The following is a 17802-nucleotide window of genomic DNA, read 5'->3' on the forward strand; positions in this document are numbered from 1 at the left end:
TACCTGCACCCTAACCCTAACTCACTTAACCCACCCTAAAACATTCAGCCCTCACTATCGCACACTCACTCCACGGCATTCTAACCCTGACACACTTAACACTACCCTACACTGCTCTACACCACTTCCACACACTTACCTCACGAACCCTTAGTCTGACACTAAACACTCACCTTTCCCACACCCTATCCTAAAATCCCTCTCTATCCACACTTACCTGTCCGCTCCCAATACTACATCTTTCACTGCACACTTACCAGATCGCCAAGTCACGCTGCCGCTGTCGGTCTCTCAGCCATCGAGATATCGGTCAACCTACCTGTTTGTCGATCTTCTGGCTCGCAAATTTGGTGTCGGTGACGTGGCGCTCGTCTATGAAAGTAGAACCATATATATATATAATATATATATATATATATATATATATATATATATATATATATATATATATATATGTATATATGTATGGGTCCCATTCACATGGTCTGCATTTCAAAATGCCGACTCCCATATGGCCGACACAATATGATCGACATTTGAAATGTAGACCATGGGAAATTGGCATCTACGTACAGTGCGGAATGGAAAGATTTCCACTTCAGCACTGTAGTGCAGTCTCAGAGTTGGCATATTAAAGTTACGGGGGGTGTGGAGGAGAAGCCCCCCACGGGGGGGGGGTGCAGGGGGGCATAGCACCCTGCTAGCAGCTTAAAGGAAGTTTTGATTTCCTTTTTAATGGTCTACTACCATTGTCAACATTTCAAATGTCGATCATATGGTATTGGCCATATGGGAGTCGGCAGTTTGAAATGTCGACTTTGTGTAGTAGACCCATATATATAAATATATATATATATATATATATATATATATATATATATATATATATGTGTGTGTGTGTGTGTATATATGTATGTGTGTGTATATATATATATATATATATATATATATATATATATATATATATATCTCTCTCTAAAGGTCGACCTTTAGAGATCAAACATTCAAATGTTCGAAAATGTAATAAAAAAACAAAGAAAAATTAAGAAAAGGGTTTTAGCAAGGGGGCAAGCCCCCCTGCACCCCCACACCCCCCGCTACTTAAATATACCAACTCCGAGATCGCACATCAGTGCACTACAGTGCGGAAACGGGAAATTTTCCCTTCACTACACTTTAGCGCAATCTTGGAGTTGGTATATTTAAGTGTGGGGGTTTATGTATTTATTACTCAGTTTTTTTGTTTTTTTTTTAAAGATTTTCGAACACGTAAATGTTCGATCTATAACTGTCGATTTTTACAGATTTGAACATTTACGTGCTCGTTGATCTAATAAATATATATATATATATATATATACACACACACACACACATACAAAATGAGGCATACAGAATCAAGTAGAATAATAGCAAATATATTAGAAGTTTTTTTCTGTGGAATCAAACTGTAAAGAAGTGGTGGGAGAAGGGATAGCCAGATAAACAGTTATCCTGGACTAGAGCATGTGCATAGCTGTGTTTTAGCTAAATGAGTTTTAAGTGTATTTTTAAAATGAGATAAGTTAGAAGAAGTTGTTACTTCTATTGGAAATATAGTTCAGATTTTTGCTATATAGTTTGAGAAGAGGGAGTCTCCGGCTGCATTGTTGGTCTTGGAGACTCTTAATAGAGATGAATCGTCTTCACCTATTGTGCTGCTCTTCTACATGGAGGAAGGAGACTGAATGCAATGCAAGCCTGTTACACAGATGGGATGTCACAGGGAAAGGTACCAGTTTGGACTAGCTGTGACTTAGTTATGAAAAAGTATCAGTTTCTGTAGAAGAGTTCTGACTAATTAGGACTGGTACCATGATCTGCAGAGCAATAACTATTTTAGTGAAGCATTCAGATCTCATGGCATTTAGACAAGCAACCTTCTGTTTAATTATCTAATAATCTCATCAGTAGAGTGCACTGCTATTTACTGCATATGTCATTTATTGTAATTCAAATGCTGTATAAGGTATACCATGTGTCACATCTCAGGACCAACACTGTATATTATTTATAGGCTACATTCAGTTTTATTACTTTTGTGCACTGCATACATTTGACAGCAAACATATAGTGTTCCACACAGCAGATGCCACTCAGACAAGGCTAATTATATCAGATTTCCATGTCATCAGATTCTGAGTTGTTTTCGTAGGGTCATCAGCTGAAGCTGTAGCACTTATATATTTTTTATCTTGTGTTGTCTTCTGAAGACATCTGTCATTAGTAGTAATCATACTCCTCCGCCTCCTCAGCAAGAATGTCTTCATTCCTCTTTGTTAAAGGGGCTTCATCTGTACCCAGAATGTAAAAAAAAACATTAAAAGGTAGTAAAATGACATCAAAATGAAAAGAAAAGGAAATTAAAATTTTACGACTATCACTTTTAGCATTTATATTCGTGAATGCAGATGACTACTTAGATATTTTTAATACTGCATGCAGTGTACTGTTACCTCTCTTGGCTGAAGGTTACATTGCTTAATTACAGTGATTGATGCAACAATTCAGCAATGACCTTAACTAAAACTAAAGTAACTGAAAGCTTTATATCTCAAATACCTTTCCAGATTCATTACATATTTAAGTAGAAAACAAGTTTTGCAGTACATATAGAGCCTTATTCCAAAAGACCTGCTCTCAGAATAAGTGACCAATTAAACTGAGACCAGGTCTTTTGGAATCTGGCCCCTGGAGTAAGCCTGTTTAGAGACAGGCCCTTCACCAAATTAAGTCACTTACACTAATAGCATTTCTTTCAAAACCAGGGCAGACTTACATTGAGAGCAACTCAAAACATTTACCTCCTGGCTACAAGATAAACCAAACTTTCATACGCCCAAGAACAAAACAGGCATTCACAGAAATTCTTTTTCATTCAAGCGAGTCCCTGTCATCATCATCATCATCAGAAAACACCTGTCCAGTCTCAGACCAGCAACACTGGCTGCAGACAGCCTCCCAACAGAATTTATTAAGATCGCTACAGACGTATTAGCTTCCAGTATCATTACTTATAAATAGATCCCTCTTAGAAGGATATATCTCTGTCCTTTGGAAGAAATCCTTCATCATCGCATTACACAAAGGTGGGACCTCTTCTGGGCTGACCAACTACAAACCAATTGCTTACTCCCTCCCACTCTTAAAGATCTTAGAGAAGTGTATACACATTTAAGTTCTCCAACACCTACTTGATAACAACTCCAAGCCCCAAACCAGCATCATAGCACCATCGTAGTGATACTGTTTCCCATCAGAAGCAAATAATCAAAGTCCAACAGTTTGGATTCACCCAAAACCCACTTTCATGGTATAAAACCTCTCTCTCTGACAGACTCCAAGCAGTCAAATGGCAGTCTGAATACTCACATTTCTCCCATCTCTGTAGAGGTCCTCCCAGCGACCATCCTCTACTACTACTGTTCAATATTTTTGTAAACGACCTCCAGTCCACTGCTAAGCATGCTATGTACGCTGATGACTGTACCCTGATTTGCTCAGCCCCCACCCTACCAAAAATGCAACAGCTCACACAAGAGTCGTTCTCCTCTATAGAAATCTGTCTCAATAACTTTCAGCTAATTCTAAATTATAAAACAAAACAAAAATAATTACTTCTATTCACTCCCAAATCTCATTATCTCAAAAAAAATCACACCTACATCTCTAAACAATAATATAAAATTGACACTCTATCAAATGCCAAACTACTAAGTGCCATAGTTAATGACAACTTGAAATTTGGCATCCACATTCAACTAGCTGTAAAAAAGACAATTCAAAAACTAGGTCTTTTGTACTGTTCTATATATTTCCTTAGAGACCCAGCCGGAAAAACAATTAACTCAGTTTATCTTCTGTCTACTCTTCCCTATGCTACCATCTTCTCACAAACCTTCAAGCTACAATTAAAGTAAAACTCTAACAGTGTTACAATAGAATAGCTAAGTTTGCCTCAAACCATCACTATAGATCCCACCACTGCTTATCCCTTAAGGAACAAAACTGGCTTGAGATAAACCATTACCTCATTTATTCTCTACCGACAGTTACCGAGAAGCTAATTCACCAACCCAATAATGTCATAGGTTTGTACTAGGCTATCGGCCCAAGGGCCTATACAAGCCTAGCCAAACAATTCCCCAGATATTTCTTCCCACAATATTTACTTTCCTGGGCCCCTGTCTAGCAGGGCGACTGACGTGATCTCTGGGGTGAATTTCCTATTTCCCATCCAATCGTCAAGGTTTCTTTTGAAGAGGGCCAAGGTGGCGCTCTGCTTGACATGTATGGGCAGTCTATTCCAGAGTATGGGGAGTCTCTGGGTCAGGAACCTATCCCTCCAGCATGTTTTGTTCATTTTGATGATAAGTTTTAGATCCCTGGAGCGTGTGGCTCTGAGGGATTGGGGTTTCTTTAAGTGGAGCATGTCCAACAGCTCAGTGTTTGACATGGCCTAGTATGTTAAGCAGAGATTGCCTCTAAGTCAACGATATGCCACAGAGTATAGCTGGAATTTTTTTAGATGGTCAGCATAGGGCATCTGCTTTAGGCCTGTGATTCTTTTAGTGAGGTATTTCTGTGGCCTTTCCAGCTGTTGCAGATGTCTTGTGAGGTACATATCAAATGGGGCATTGTACTCTATAATGGGTCTAATGATGGATGAGTACAGTGGGACAATGACCTCCTCTTTTCTGGATGAAAAGCCCTTCATGATGAGGTGTGCCACATAGAAGGATTTTCTGACTGTTGTGGCAATGTGGTTAACGAAGGTGAGACCACTGTCCACCTGTGTCCCTAAGTCTCTCATCCCACTTTCAGTGTTTAGTGTACTGCCACGTATGTGGTAATTCATGGGTACATGGTTTTTCCCAAAGGGGATAACTATACATTTCTTGGCATTAAGCTTGAGCCCATGGCTCTGGCACCAAGCATCTGTTTCTGTAAGGCCCTTTTGTAGAATATCCACGTCATTTGGGGATTCAATAATGGCTCCCAGTTTGCAGTCATCTGGGAACTTTGTTAGCCAGAGTCCCTTAGTGTTGGCCTGTACTTAAGAGAAGTAGATGCCAAACAAGAGCAGTCAGGACGAACCCCTGAGGTACTCCACTTGTCTGGAGCTGGATTTGGAGTCAGCTACTTTTACAGTCTGGGTTCTGTCGGTAAGATTTATGCCCATCTTAGTAAGTTTATATATGATTCCAGAGTGGGGATGGTGTTGGCTCTGAGACTGATTCAAAGAAGTCAGGTTCAGGAGACAAGACCGGCCCTTCATGAACCCAAACTAGGTGGGGTCCAGTGTTTGAAGGTTGCCAATGTCTTTGTTTATAAGTTCCATGATACCATGCCCTTGCAGATCAGGCTCGTCAGACTGATGGGACGGTAGTTGAGTGGTGCCTGAGGTGAGGCTATGATTAATCATGACACTTAGGTGAGGTGCCAGTTCATTTTGTAGTCCATGTAGTACACAGCCCAGGATGTCATCTGGTCCCATGGATGCTGTATTCTTAGCTTTAGAGAGTGTGGTTTCTACCTATGTGTCTGTGATTACCGGAATTTGGCAGTCTTTTGGTATTGGGATGGGCCCTTTAGGGAGCTGGCACTAAATCGATCTGCAGGGATATTGGCAATATCCTTTTGATTAGTATATTTAATGCCATTCTGTTATTCTTGACATAACTATAGAATGCCTTTTGGTTCTTTGGAATCTTTGGCAATTTTATTTTCATAACTAGCTTTGGAGGATTTTATGAGGGCATCCTGGGATTTTCCTCTTTTCTGGAACAGTTTTTCCTTCTGTTTTATAGTTTGTTTATGGGAGAGCATCTTGGTTCTATTTGGATGAAGTTTGCCACTTCTGACTTAAGTAGCATGAAGTTGGCTTTGGATGGGGTGGGCTGTGGATGTCAAGGGTGATTTGCTTATGGTCAGACCTGACCAATGAGGGGGTGACCACTGGTGTGGAGCATCTATCTCCCATGTTGGTAATGACCAGATCTAGGATATTGGAGCCCCTAGTGGGACAATGGATTAGTCAATTCAGGGCATTGGAATTTATGAATTCCAAGAACCGTTGGGGAAAGGTGTTGGTACCCGAGTAGTTTTCCCATTTAATGGCAGGGTAGTTGAAATCACCCAGTATTAGGGTGTTTGGTTGTATTTTAATATTTTCCGGTATGTTTAGAAAGGTGTAGTAAGGGCATGGTGGGGGATCTGTAGCAAGCTACAATTTGGATTGCAGTCTTACCTAGTGTTAGTTGCCCCTGGAGAATTTCAAATGCATTGTGTTGGGCAACTAGCCTGGAGGTGTGAATATCCTTGGTGAATATGGACAATCCTCCACCTTTAGTGTTTCGGTCTTTATTTGGTGGCCGTAAAGTCTGGTAAGAGTTGTAGACTGGTATTGCAGTGGTGCTGTCTGGAGTCTTGAACCAGGTCTCAGTTACTGCACAGGTATCGATGTTCTACATTTTTAGGAGTGCCTCGAGAGAGTGTATTTTGAGGTTTAGACTTCTAGCATTGAGTAGTATTACCTTCAGATTTTGCATGCTTGCATCTGTTACAGTGGTGGTTTTGTCCTTTGAACCTTGCCTAAAAAAGGCACTATATGGGTGGCAAGAACTTTAGCCAGTAACCTGAATCCCAGGGGTGACAGGTGCAGACCATCTCTGGCAAAGCATCGTGGTTTATCGATCATGTCGTTCCAGGCAGACAGATAATGGATCCCCTTTGAATGACACCAGAAGCTTAGCCAATTGTTCAGATGTAATCTATGCTCACCCAATTGCCTTCTACACTGAAAAGATAAACTGCTCCTAGCCATAAGCAAATCGAATAACTCTCCTGGGGACATGCATTGTTTTCCAAGTATATGTCAGAAATTTGGAATTCTGTCCCTCAGTCACTAAAACAAATGGAAAGCCAACATTCCTTCAAATCTAAGCTAAAACTACATATACAGAATTCCTGGATATGCCTCTGCTCATGTTTAATGTGGTACAAAAAAGTCCCAGCTATCTCTATTCACACAGTTTGTATAATATAAGATAGCATTCTCCAAATTATACTACAGTACTTCACTAGCACCCTCTCTGTGCTATACTCCCAGCCTTCATCCACCATCTGACCCACATTTCCGCCCCTGTCTTCCCCTATCTCCTTCTCATCGGATCTCTTCACACAAAGTTAATTCATTCACCATCATCCATCTCACAACTCTCCTCCTCTCCCTGTTTTACCAAATGATTACTTTTTATTGCTTTTTGTCCCAGTCTACATAGTACAACACTAATTCTCTACTAACCTATAGACAGCCTCTACAGTTCTTCCACAACCATACTAAATATGTCATTTGAGAGTAACTACCCCAAATTCCCTCACCATGATATTGCACCTAAAAAAGTTTATTCTTTTTTAAAAACTCATTTATTCTTTTCTATTCTTTTATAATGTGTATATTTTGTCTGTATTTATTTAATGTCTTCTGAATTATTGTTTTGAAGGCTTTAGTTGTATTTGTAATTCGAATGTTCTATTGTATTTCTGTGGCGCTCTTCTCCATGGTCCTCCACTAAAAATGGGTTATCCACCTAGATGGACTTTCCCTGTATTTAAAACAAAGTAAATAAATGTATTTTTTATTCATTTATTGTCTTAAAAGTGCTGTATTTTCTTATTATTATTAATTGTTAATTTAAAAGGGTATATAATCAGAGCTGCAAGCAAATGGCCTTCAAGAAACTTGACCGCCTTCATCGCTGCATGTCTTTTCATCTTCCATGTAGTTGTCACACTCCCTTTTAAAAGACAAGACAGAGGCTTGAATGCAGTTTCAAGGGAAGCTTGTTCCAGAGGCATGCCAGTGCCTGAGTATGCTGACTAAGTTTAAGATTCCCATAATGAGTTCTGTCTGTATGGCCAGGGAAAAGAGTCTAAACGAATGTGAGATCACTCAGCTTTGGCGGGAAAAAGGCAAAGGTCACCTGTGAGTAGTCTGTTTTGCACAAAATAGGTTAATAGCTCTTTTTCTGCATAGAACAGTCAGGATTACCATGGCTATTGATTTTAATGATCATGGAGCTCTCTACATTTTATAGGTTCATAGATTTATACTAGATGTACAACCACACCAGGGTCTTTACAAGCCTAGCCGTGCAACCTAACTCACTTTTGTCCCAGAGTTCCTTGAATGCCTATATGGTGGGGTACATTAATGAAGAGATAGCTAAGGGTTATGTGGGGGGTGTATGTTAGTTTGGGATTAATTTACTTACTGTCAACCTCTGTCCATCAGAGACATGGGAGGCAGACCAGAGATGAATTTGCAGTTTCCCATCCAATGATCAAAGTTCTTTTGCATAGGGTCAGGAATGAACTCTGCTTCACATAGATGGGGAGCTTATTTCATAGTGCAGGAATCCTTTGAGACACACACTGGTATCTCCAGCATGTTCTGTTTATGTCATAGGCAAAGTTCAGGTCTTTGGATCTAGTGTTTCTGGTGGTGGTTGTTTTGCGGATGTGCAAGAAATCCATTGGAGCTGGATCTGAGGATGCCTTATATGCTAGGCATATATCACCTCTCCATAACCTGCAGGAGACTGAGTACAGAGATAGGGTCTTAAGACAATCTGTGTACGACAGGGTATTCATACCCTGGGTTTTCCTGGTGAGGTTGTTGCAACTGCTGAAAGTCTATGGTTAGGTGCATGCCAAAGGGAGCATTGTACTCAATGATGGTTCTGATAAGCGCTGAGTAGAGTAGTACTATAACTTTCTTGGATCTGGATGTCATACTGTTGCTTATGAGTTGGACAACATAGAATGATTTTCTTACCATCTTAGCTACGTGTTGTTCAAATGTCAGATTACTGTCTACACGTTTCCAGAAAACTAAGTATTGCATGAATTCTTATGGGTGTTTTATTGATGAAGTAATTAGCTTAGGTGCATGATTTCCCAAAAAGGCACTATAATGCATTCCTTCACATTAAGTTTAAATCTGTGGCTTAGACACCAGTCATTTGTTTGTGTTAGACCCTCTTGTAGAATGTCGGTGTCATGGGGGGGGGGGTCTGATAGTTCCCAATTTACAGTCATTTATGAGTTCGGTGAGACAGAGGCCTTTGACATTAGCCTCGACTTCCCTGAAGTAGATGCCGAACATGAGTGGGTCCAAAACGGATTCCTGGGGTACTCCACTGGTGACCAGCATCCTGGTGGAGGTGGTCTCATTAATTCTGACTTCTTGAATTCTGAGATGCAACCAGCAATCCAGCAAGTTATGTAAAGATTTATGCCTAGTTCAGAGAGTTTGTCAAGAATACCAGAGTAGGGTCGTGTGTCATACGCCTTGGCTGGGTCAAGGTAGGTGGTATAGATTGTTTTCTCCTCATCCATAGACCTGTTGACCGACCCTCTCAAAGAAGTCTACCAGGTTGAGTAGGCAAGACATTCCCTTAACAATGCCAAACTGGGATGGGTCCAGTGTTGATAGGTTGCCAATGCCTTATTGATATTTCCATGATAATTTATTCCATGGCTTTGCATTAGACTTGTCAGACTTAGGGGTCTGTAGTTCTTGGGATTAGTTGGTGGTCCACCCTTATGAAGAGGGATGACGGTTGCAGACATTCATTTTCTGCACATAACCTGTTTTGAAGCTGTAGTTGAAGAGTTCCTCAAGTGGTTCTGCTAGGTAATGTGATTAGGTTATTTAGGAGGCAAACAGGGATATTGCTAGGGCCCACTGAAAGTGTGTTTTTTGCCTTCGCAAGCACCACCAGAACCTGTTCCCTGTTGATAGCTGGGGGGTATGCTAAAAGGGATTTCACAGGGAGTAGTGTTGGGTGAAGTTAGTGATAAATTTATCAGACAGTCACCCTTGTCAGTGAAGGTTGTGCCATTTACCACCAGTTTTGCTTACTGCTGTTATGTTTAAGGTTTGTGCCATAGCTGAAGAAGGTCTTGTGATTGTTCTTAGCCTGGTAGACTATCTGGACCTTATAACTGGTCTTGTTGGACTTTATTAGAGCTCTTAGTTTCTTGTTTAGTTGAATTAAGAGAGCTATCTTTTCTATGAGAGTTGCTGTTTCTGATTTTGGCCATGACTTTTTTTTCTTTAGTTATATACCCTGTTAAGGATTCTGCCAAAGAGGTTTGTATTTTTGGTGTTAAATCTTAGCTTACATCTGGTAGGTATGTTAGCCTTAATGCAGACATTTGCATGTCTGCACAAGGTTTTTGTAAATAATTCTGCATAGATCGCTGTGTTCTCGGGGTTTGGGGGAGCCATGAATTTTGAAAAATTGTCGCTTAATAGGGTATAGTTTGCTTTAGAACAGCTCCTAACTGTTATGGGTTTAGTTGGATTTTCCATCCAGGATGTTTACTGTGAGGAAGACAGCTTTGTGGTTCAACCTCACCAATGAGGATGTGTCACATGGAGGGGGTGCAGCACACTCCCATATTGGTGAGTACTAGGTCCAATATGTTTAATCGTTTGGTTGCAGTGGATACTATCTGTTCCAAAGTGTTTGTGTTGATCAACTCCAGGAAACATTGTGCCTGTGAGTTTAGAGGATGTGTATGTTTCCCCCATCATTAGTGGGGTAGTAAAGGTCTCGCATAAATAGGGTGTTTGGTTGGATGGTGAGTGCCTCTAGTAGGTCTAGGTAAGTGTTGTAAGCATTGTGGGTCATATTGAGCGACTTGTAGCTGCCCAGGACATGGTAAGGAACCTTGCCAATAAGGACGTGGATGAACTTCAGGGCATAGTCCTGTATAACCAACCTGCAGTTGTATTTGTTGCTAATGTAGATTGGGAGACCTCCAACTGTAGCCATGTCTGTGCTGCTGGTGGTCAAATGTGTGGAAGGTACTGTAGCCTTTCAGTGCCAGAGTACTTTCTGTGGCTTTAGATCAAGAAAGCACATTTTTATGGAGATGCTGGGGACTGAACCAGGATCTCATGCAGTCAAAGCATGCACTCTACCATTGTGCTGCATTCCCCACATTTTACTAGTTACTAAGCTAGTTACGAAAACAAAATTGCCACTGACTGTAAAGACAACCACAAAGCATTCTATAGCTATGTCAAGAATCTCAATGGCAACACTCAGATCTGCTCTGAGTTACAGCACAATGGCACTAAATATGCAGAATCAACTGATATTGCCAACATCCTGGCAGATAGGTTCAGTGCTTTACCCCCAAGAGGGCCCATCTCTATACCGGAAGAATGAAAAGTTCCTGTAATCACGGCTGCACAGGTAAAAAACATACTATTCAAAGCCAAGAACACAGCATCCATGGGACCTGACAATATCCCAGGCTGCGTTCTACACAAACTACAGAATGAACTGGCACCCTACCCTAAGTACCATGTTCAATCATAGCCTCACCTCAGGCTTTGTGCCCACTGAATGACGCACCGCAACGGTTATCCCACTCCACAAAGGGGGAGCCACGACGGACCCCGGGAGCTACCGCCCCATTAGCCTGACTAGCCTGGTCTGCTCGGCCATGGAACATATCATCATGGAACTCTTAAACAAAGACATTGGTAATCTCCAAACTCTGGACCCTTCCCAGTTCAGATTTGTAAAAGGCAGATCATGTCTCCTAAACCTGATTGACTTCTTTGAAGCAGTCACCAAAGCCATAGATGAGGGTAAGGTGTCTCGCCAAGACTTTCAATACCATCCCCCACTCTGGAATTATAGATAGGCTCACTAAACTAGGTATAAATCCCTATGTCACAAGATGAGTTGCCAACTGGCTCACGGACAGAACCCACACTGTGAAAGTAGCAGGCTCCAAATCCGACTTCAGACCAGTGACAAGTGGAGTACCACAGGGTTCAGTCCTGGGTCCTCTCCTGTTAGCCTGTACTTCAGAGAAGTAGATACCAAACACAGAAGGTCTTTGGCTAACAAAGTTTGCAGATGACTGCAAACTAGGAGCCATAATTAAAACTACTAATGATGTGGACATACTACAAAAGGCCCTCACTGAGACAGATGCCTGGTGTCAAAGCCATGGCCTGAGGCTCAATGCTAAAAAGTGTATTGTCATCCCCTTTGGTAAAAACTATGTACCCATGAACTACCACATAGCTGGTAGTCTACTTAACGCCGAAAATGTGATGAGACCTTGGGACACAGGTGGACAGTAGTCTCTCCTTTGATAATCACATCACCACAGTGGTCAGGAAATCCTTCTACATGGCTCACCTCATCACAAAAGGTTTCTCATCCAGAAAAAAGAGGTAATTATTCCCCTCTACTCATCACTCATTAGACCCATTATAGAGTACAATGCCACTTTTGGTATATACCTCACAAGACATCTACAACAACTGGAAAGGCCACAGAAATACCTCACAAAAGAGAATTACTGGCCTCAAACAGATGCCCTACTCTGACCGTGTCAAAAAACTCCAGATTTACTCTGTCGCATATCGCCTACTCAGAGGCAATCTCTGCCTAACATACAAAGCTATGTCAGACCCAGAGCTGTTGGACATGTTCCACTTAAAGAAATCCCAATCCCTCTGACTTACACACTCTAGGGACCTAAACCTTGTCATCACAATAAACAGAACATGCTGGAGGGATAGATTCCTGTCCCAGAGACTTCCCATCCTCTGGAACAGACTACCTATGTCAAACAGAGCTCCTCATTAGCACTCTTCAAGAAAAATCTTGATGATTGAATGGGAAATAGGAAATTTACCCCAGGGAACACTTCTGTGGCTCTGCTCGACAGGGGCACAGCAAAATAATTTTCTTGGGTGGCGAAAGCCAGGGTATATTTTTGGCTAGGCTTATATAGGCCCTAGGGCCAATAGCCTAGTACCTACCTATGAACCTGTGAACTAGCTGGTTGCTCAGCAGGATTCAGAAAGCAGTTTTTTTAGCCAATGAATGGAAAAATTGGGATGGTATATAGAGGACTGATCACATCCCTCATGTGAACTGATATGTTCTTTAAAATCATACTGGTAACCCTAAATACCTTTCTAACATTGAATGGACCATTTAAGGTCAGAGTCAAACCAGTCATCGAAATTTGTACACAAATCCCTACCTTCATATTCTGTTTTTAGTGTGTACCCATTCATTTTTAATTTTTTTTCAAAAATGCAAGCTGCCTTTTTTTGCATTGAAGGTAAAGTTATTATTGCTGCATGAGGAGCAGACCTTGGCTAATCCTCCTCCTGCAGTACCACTGCTTCAGATATTGAACTGATTATATTATCCAGCTTTAATTCATCTACATATTTTGTCATCCACAGATGCCTACTTTTACCTCAGAGAAAAAAAAAAAGACAAGAAGAGGCCTACTACGGATTAATGTAGAAGACTAGTAGATCCCAGCATTCTAAGTGGAGTCGATACCCCTCACAAATTGTGTCCTGCTTCTCAGATAGCTGTCTGTCCACCTGAATACAAATCCACTGATACTGACAACCTGAGTTTAATTTCATGGTGTGAGTAGAGTAAAAGGCCTTTGTGACATCTCCACTCTGGGTCAGTAATCAAGCTCTGTTCTTGTATTAAACTTTTAAAGTTTCTCTTTTAGCCATGGTGACTCTGTTTCTTTTTTTATTTTATGTATTTGTGCCTTTGTACTGTTTGACAGAATTGTTTCCAAGATCCGTTTTTTATCTACACTGCCAGAAATCAGGGAGCCTGAATCCTCACCACTGACAATGGAGAAGGACATTCACTTGAAACAAAAATAGATGCATACAGTATTTTCAGCTGCAGCTGTCTGCATCAAGCATAATTTCCCTTAAGAGCACACAGGGAACACACTCATTTTGGGGTGTGGATTTGTCTGTCTCCCTCTAGATCCCCAGTAAGACTCTCCACTGGCACAGCTATAGAGTTGAGTCCTCAGCTGAATGTCCAAGCCAAGTCCTTCAGCACCCTCTCTCTGTGAAACCAGTGCTTCATGTCCCTGCTCCAAGCAGCTGACACACACACACTCTTGGAGATTTGATTTGTTCACTCCCACATACCCACACCCCTATGAAAGGATGGCACAGATTTACTAGCTATGCCCCCTTCTGCCCAGACTATAAGGTCGTTACTGCCATCAGACACTCTAAGGCCAACTACTCAAAGGCTCTTACAAGGGTATCCAATTATACTGAGTGACATTAATAGAAATGGTAGTGTTTTGACCAATGCATTAAGGCTTTCTGGAGTGGCCAGAGTCACCAAATACATGTGAGTACTCTCAAAGGTTAAAATATTCTCTAAAGGACCAGCCACAATTAAAAGTTTAAATATATTTAATAATACATAATACAAGAACATGAAAATATGGAATATCTTCTTGCAATAAGCAGCAGAAGTTTGATCACAGGAAATATTAAAATAACCTTGATGAATAGATTCACACAAATATAGACAAACAGTACTTAACTAATCTCACTATATTTTCCTGACAGATCTAAAGAATTACTATTCCCTGGTCACTTACTAGAGGAAGGCAAGATGAAGTAGGCAAGTGATCTTTCTTCTTTGTCATGTTCCAGAAACAGACTACCATGAGACTTCAGTCTCACCTAGTATTACAATATAATTTTTAGTGATGGATTACAGAATATTGCCTTGATACCCAAGCGAAAATTGTAAAAAAATCGAGTTATACCATTAGTGCTGTGCCGTTAAGCTCGAGATTTTCCATCCATATTAAAAACTTTTAACATACAATCGTCTAGTTTAATAAATGGGGGGTTTGCGATAAGACAGTTTTTTAAACGGAGATCTCCGGCCAAAACCGCTTTAACATAGCGATAAAACTATGCTAAAAACATAACGAACATAGCGGGCAAAAAACACAAAAAACAAAAGCAAAATCTAATGGTTTTTTATTGTGTTTACTAATGTTTATATGGGTATAACGATTGAGAAAAGTTTAAAACTGTAGCGGACATCTCGTATTTAACTGTCCTCGCTAAATTTAACCATTAACCCATTATTAAACATTAAAAAAAAGCAACGATCTTGCTTTCTTTAACGTTTTTTTTGATGTACTCTGCAGGCGCCGGGAACCGCAGCGACTGCAGCGGAACCCTCTGCACACGATAGCGGAAACAGTAATTAGGGCATTATGCCATGCCATTATAAAGAAAAAGTAAGTTTTTCTGCTTTAATCTCTTCTTCTTATATCAATAATATAACCACACCTGGGGTGTGGGTATGCTGTATTTACCGCACGTTGGCTTCACACCGAGGACCCAACGCCGGGTGGTAATCCAGCATTACCCACCCACCAGGGCGGTTATTGCTATAACATCACATTCATCTGGTCATCTGACTTCTGGTTCCCATGCTTACCCCCTTGGCTAGAAGCTGTCAGGATTTAGCACATATGTCAGGATCATACAAACCTAGCCAAGTTTTACCCTTATTTCCACAATCAGCACCTATTGCTCCCATCCAAGAGGAACACGGGTGGAACCCCCGGGGTGAATTTACGGTTACCCATCCAATTGTCCATATTGCATTTGAAGAGGGCTGATGAGTTGCTCTGTTTGACATGAAGTGGGAGTCTGTTCCAGAGGTGTGGTAACCTCTTTGAGACAAATCTGTCCCGCCAGCAGGTTCTATTAATGTCAGATACCATCTTTAGACTGAATAACCTGTGTACCATTTGATTTGTGGATATGCAGCATTTCCAATAAAGCAGGGTCAGAGATTGCCTTGTATGCAAGGCAGAGGTCACCTTTGAATAGTCTGTATGAAACAGAATAAAGTGACAGTGATCTCAGATGATCCATGTAGGACACATGCTGAAGATCTTGAATTTCCTTGTGAGGAGTTTTTGTGGTCTCGCCAGTTGCTGCAGGTGCTTTAAAAGGTACATACTAAAAGGGGTGTTTTACACAATTATTGGCCTGATGAGGGAAGAATACAGGAAGTTATAACTTTTTTTTCTGGAGGCAATGCCCTTCTTACCACTGTGGAGACATGGTGATCAGAGGTAAGGTTATTGCCAACCTGTGTGCCCAGGTCTCTCACTACTGAGTGTGTACTTAGGGTGTTACTATTGATGTGGTAGTTAGCAGGAACATCGCTCTTACCAAATGGGATGATAATACATTTTTTTTGCATTGAGTTTATGGCCATGACTTTGGCATCAATCATTTGTTTGTGTAAGACCATCTTGTAGGATGTTGACATAATTTGGAGATTTTATGACCACTCCAGTTTGTCGCCCACAGACCTTTAGTTTTTGCTTGTACTTCAGAGAAATAGATTCCAAACAGTAGATGTCCCAGGACTGATCCCTGTGGAACACCACTGGTTACAGGTCTGATGTTGGAGGTTGATTCCCCTATTTTGATTGTGTGTTCTATCAGTGAGCCATTTAGCGTCCCATCTAACAGTATAAGGGTGATACATAGCTGTGTGAGTTTGTCAATGCCTTAGTGGGGGATAGTGTCAAAAGCCTTAGCTATGTCTAGGTAGGCTGTATGCACAGATTTCCCCTTGTTTAGGGCCTAGGTAACTGTCTTGAAGAAGTTCACCAGGTTTAACAGGCATGATCTCCCTTTGTCAAATCCAAACTGAGTATGGTCAAGTGTTTGGAGATTACCTATATGTTTGTTAAGGTCCATGACGATTTGCTCCATGGCCTTGCAGATAAGGCTAGTCAGGCTAATATGTCTATAGCTCCTGAGATCAGTGAAAGCACCACCTTTGTGCAAGGGAATAACGGTGGCCATTTTCCATTCAGCTGGGACAAAGCCTAGACAATGATTGAAAAGAGTACCTAATGGTGTTGATAATTCTAGTTGGAGCCCATGCAGAGCGCAGCCTGGGATGTTATCAGGTCCTATAGATGCTGTGTTTTTGGCCTTAGAGAGTGGTTACAACCTGCTGTTTAGAGATACAAGGTAGGGGACAGGTGGTAGGGATGTCATGGTGTACATGTGGCAGGGACAGGGGATTGAACTTTTCACATAACTTGTCAGCCAACAGGTTAGCTATGTCCACAGGCTCAGTATGTGTGGTATCATTACCTTCAGTTCGACACAGATCTGGGCCTTTCCTTTTAGGTTACAGCTGTAACTAAAGAATGCCTTATGGTTGTCTTTAGTAGAGGAAACTAATTTGGATTCATAGCTTGCTTTGGAGGACTTCACAGGAAGTCTTATTTACTTGTTTTAAGCTGAGGAGGGAGTGTTTCCAGTTTAGGCCTCCCTCCCTCTTACTCTTAGCAATTTCTTCCTCTTACTGTAAAGCCTGTTAATGGCAGTTATCCACCAGGCAGGTTTGCTCTTACTTGAGGAGCTTGTTTTGGTCCTATCAAGTACAACCAAGTGAATGCAGTTATACAGGTGTTTGTATAAAAAGTATTGGTGTAGAACGCTGTATATAGTTGCCAGTTCCAGCTGAGGGGGGAATTGAGATGAAGCTATTTACAGTGGATATAAAAGGTTTACACACTCCTTTTAAAATGCCAGGTTTTTGTGATATAAAAAAATAAGACCACAGTAAATCATTTCAAAATTTTTCTCACTTTTAATATGACCTGTAACCTCTACAATTTAATTCAAAAACAAACAAATCTGTTAGGGGAAAAATATAAAAAAATAAAAAACGTACAATAAGCTGGTTGCATAAGTGTGCACACTCTTAAACTAATACTTTGTTGAAGCACCTTTTGATTTAATTATAGCATTCCGTCTTCTTGGGTAGGAGTCTATCAGCATAGCACAGCTTGACTTGGCAATATTTG

At 41.0% G+C, this 17802-nt stretch overlaps 1 protein-coding gene across 1 annotated transcript in view; it reads right to left on the bottom strand.

Moving 5' to 3' along the window:
• Positions 1-1986: 1986 nt before the first annotated feature.
• Positions 1987-17802, bottom strand: part of LOC122811245 (kazal-type serine protease inhibitor domain-containing protein 1-like) — a 210194-nt gene continuing 194378 nt past the window's right edge. The window contains exon 4 of the mRNA XM_044082957.1: positions 1987-2333. Within this exon, the coding sequence (XP_043938892.1) occupies positions 2263-2333 (71 nt within the window). The 3' untranslated portion in view covers positions 1987-2262. The remainder of the gene's footprint in view (positions 2334-17802) is intronic.

The sequence above is a fragment of the Protopterus annectens genome, chromosome 9.part0, assembly GCF_019279795.1.
Source record: "Protopterus annectens isolate FY-2018-M chromosome 9.part0, PAN1.0, whole genome shotgun sequence".
Lineage (NCBI taxonomy): Eukaryota > Metazoa > Chordata > Ceratodontiformes > Protopteridae > Protopterus > Protopterus annectens.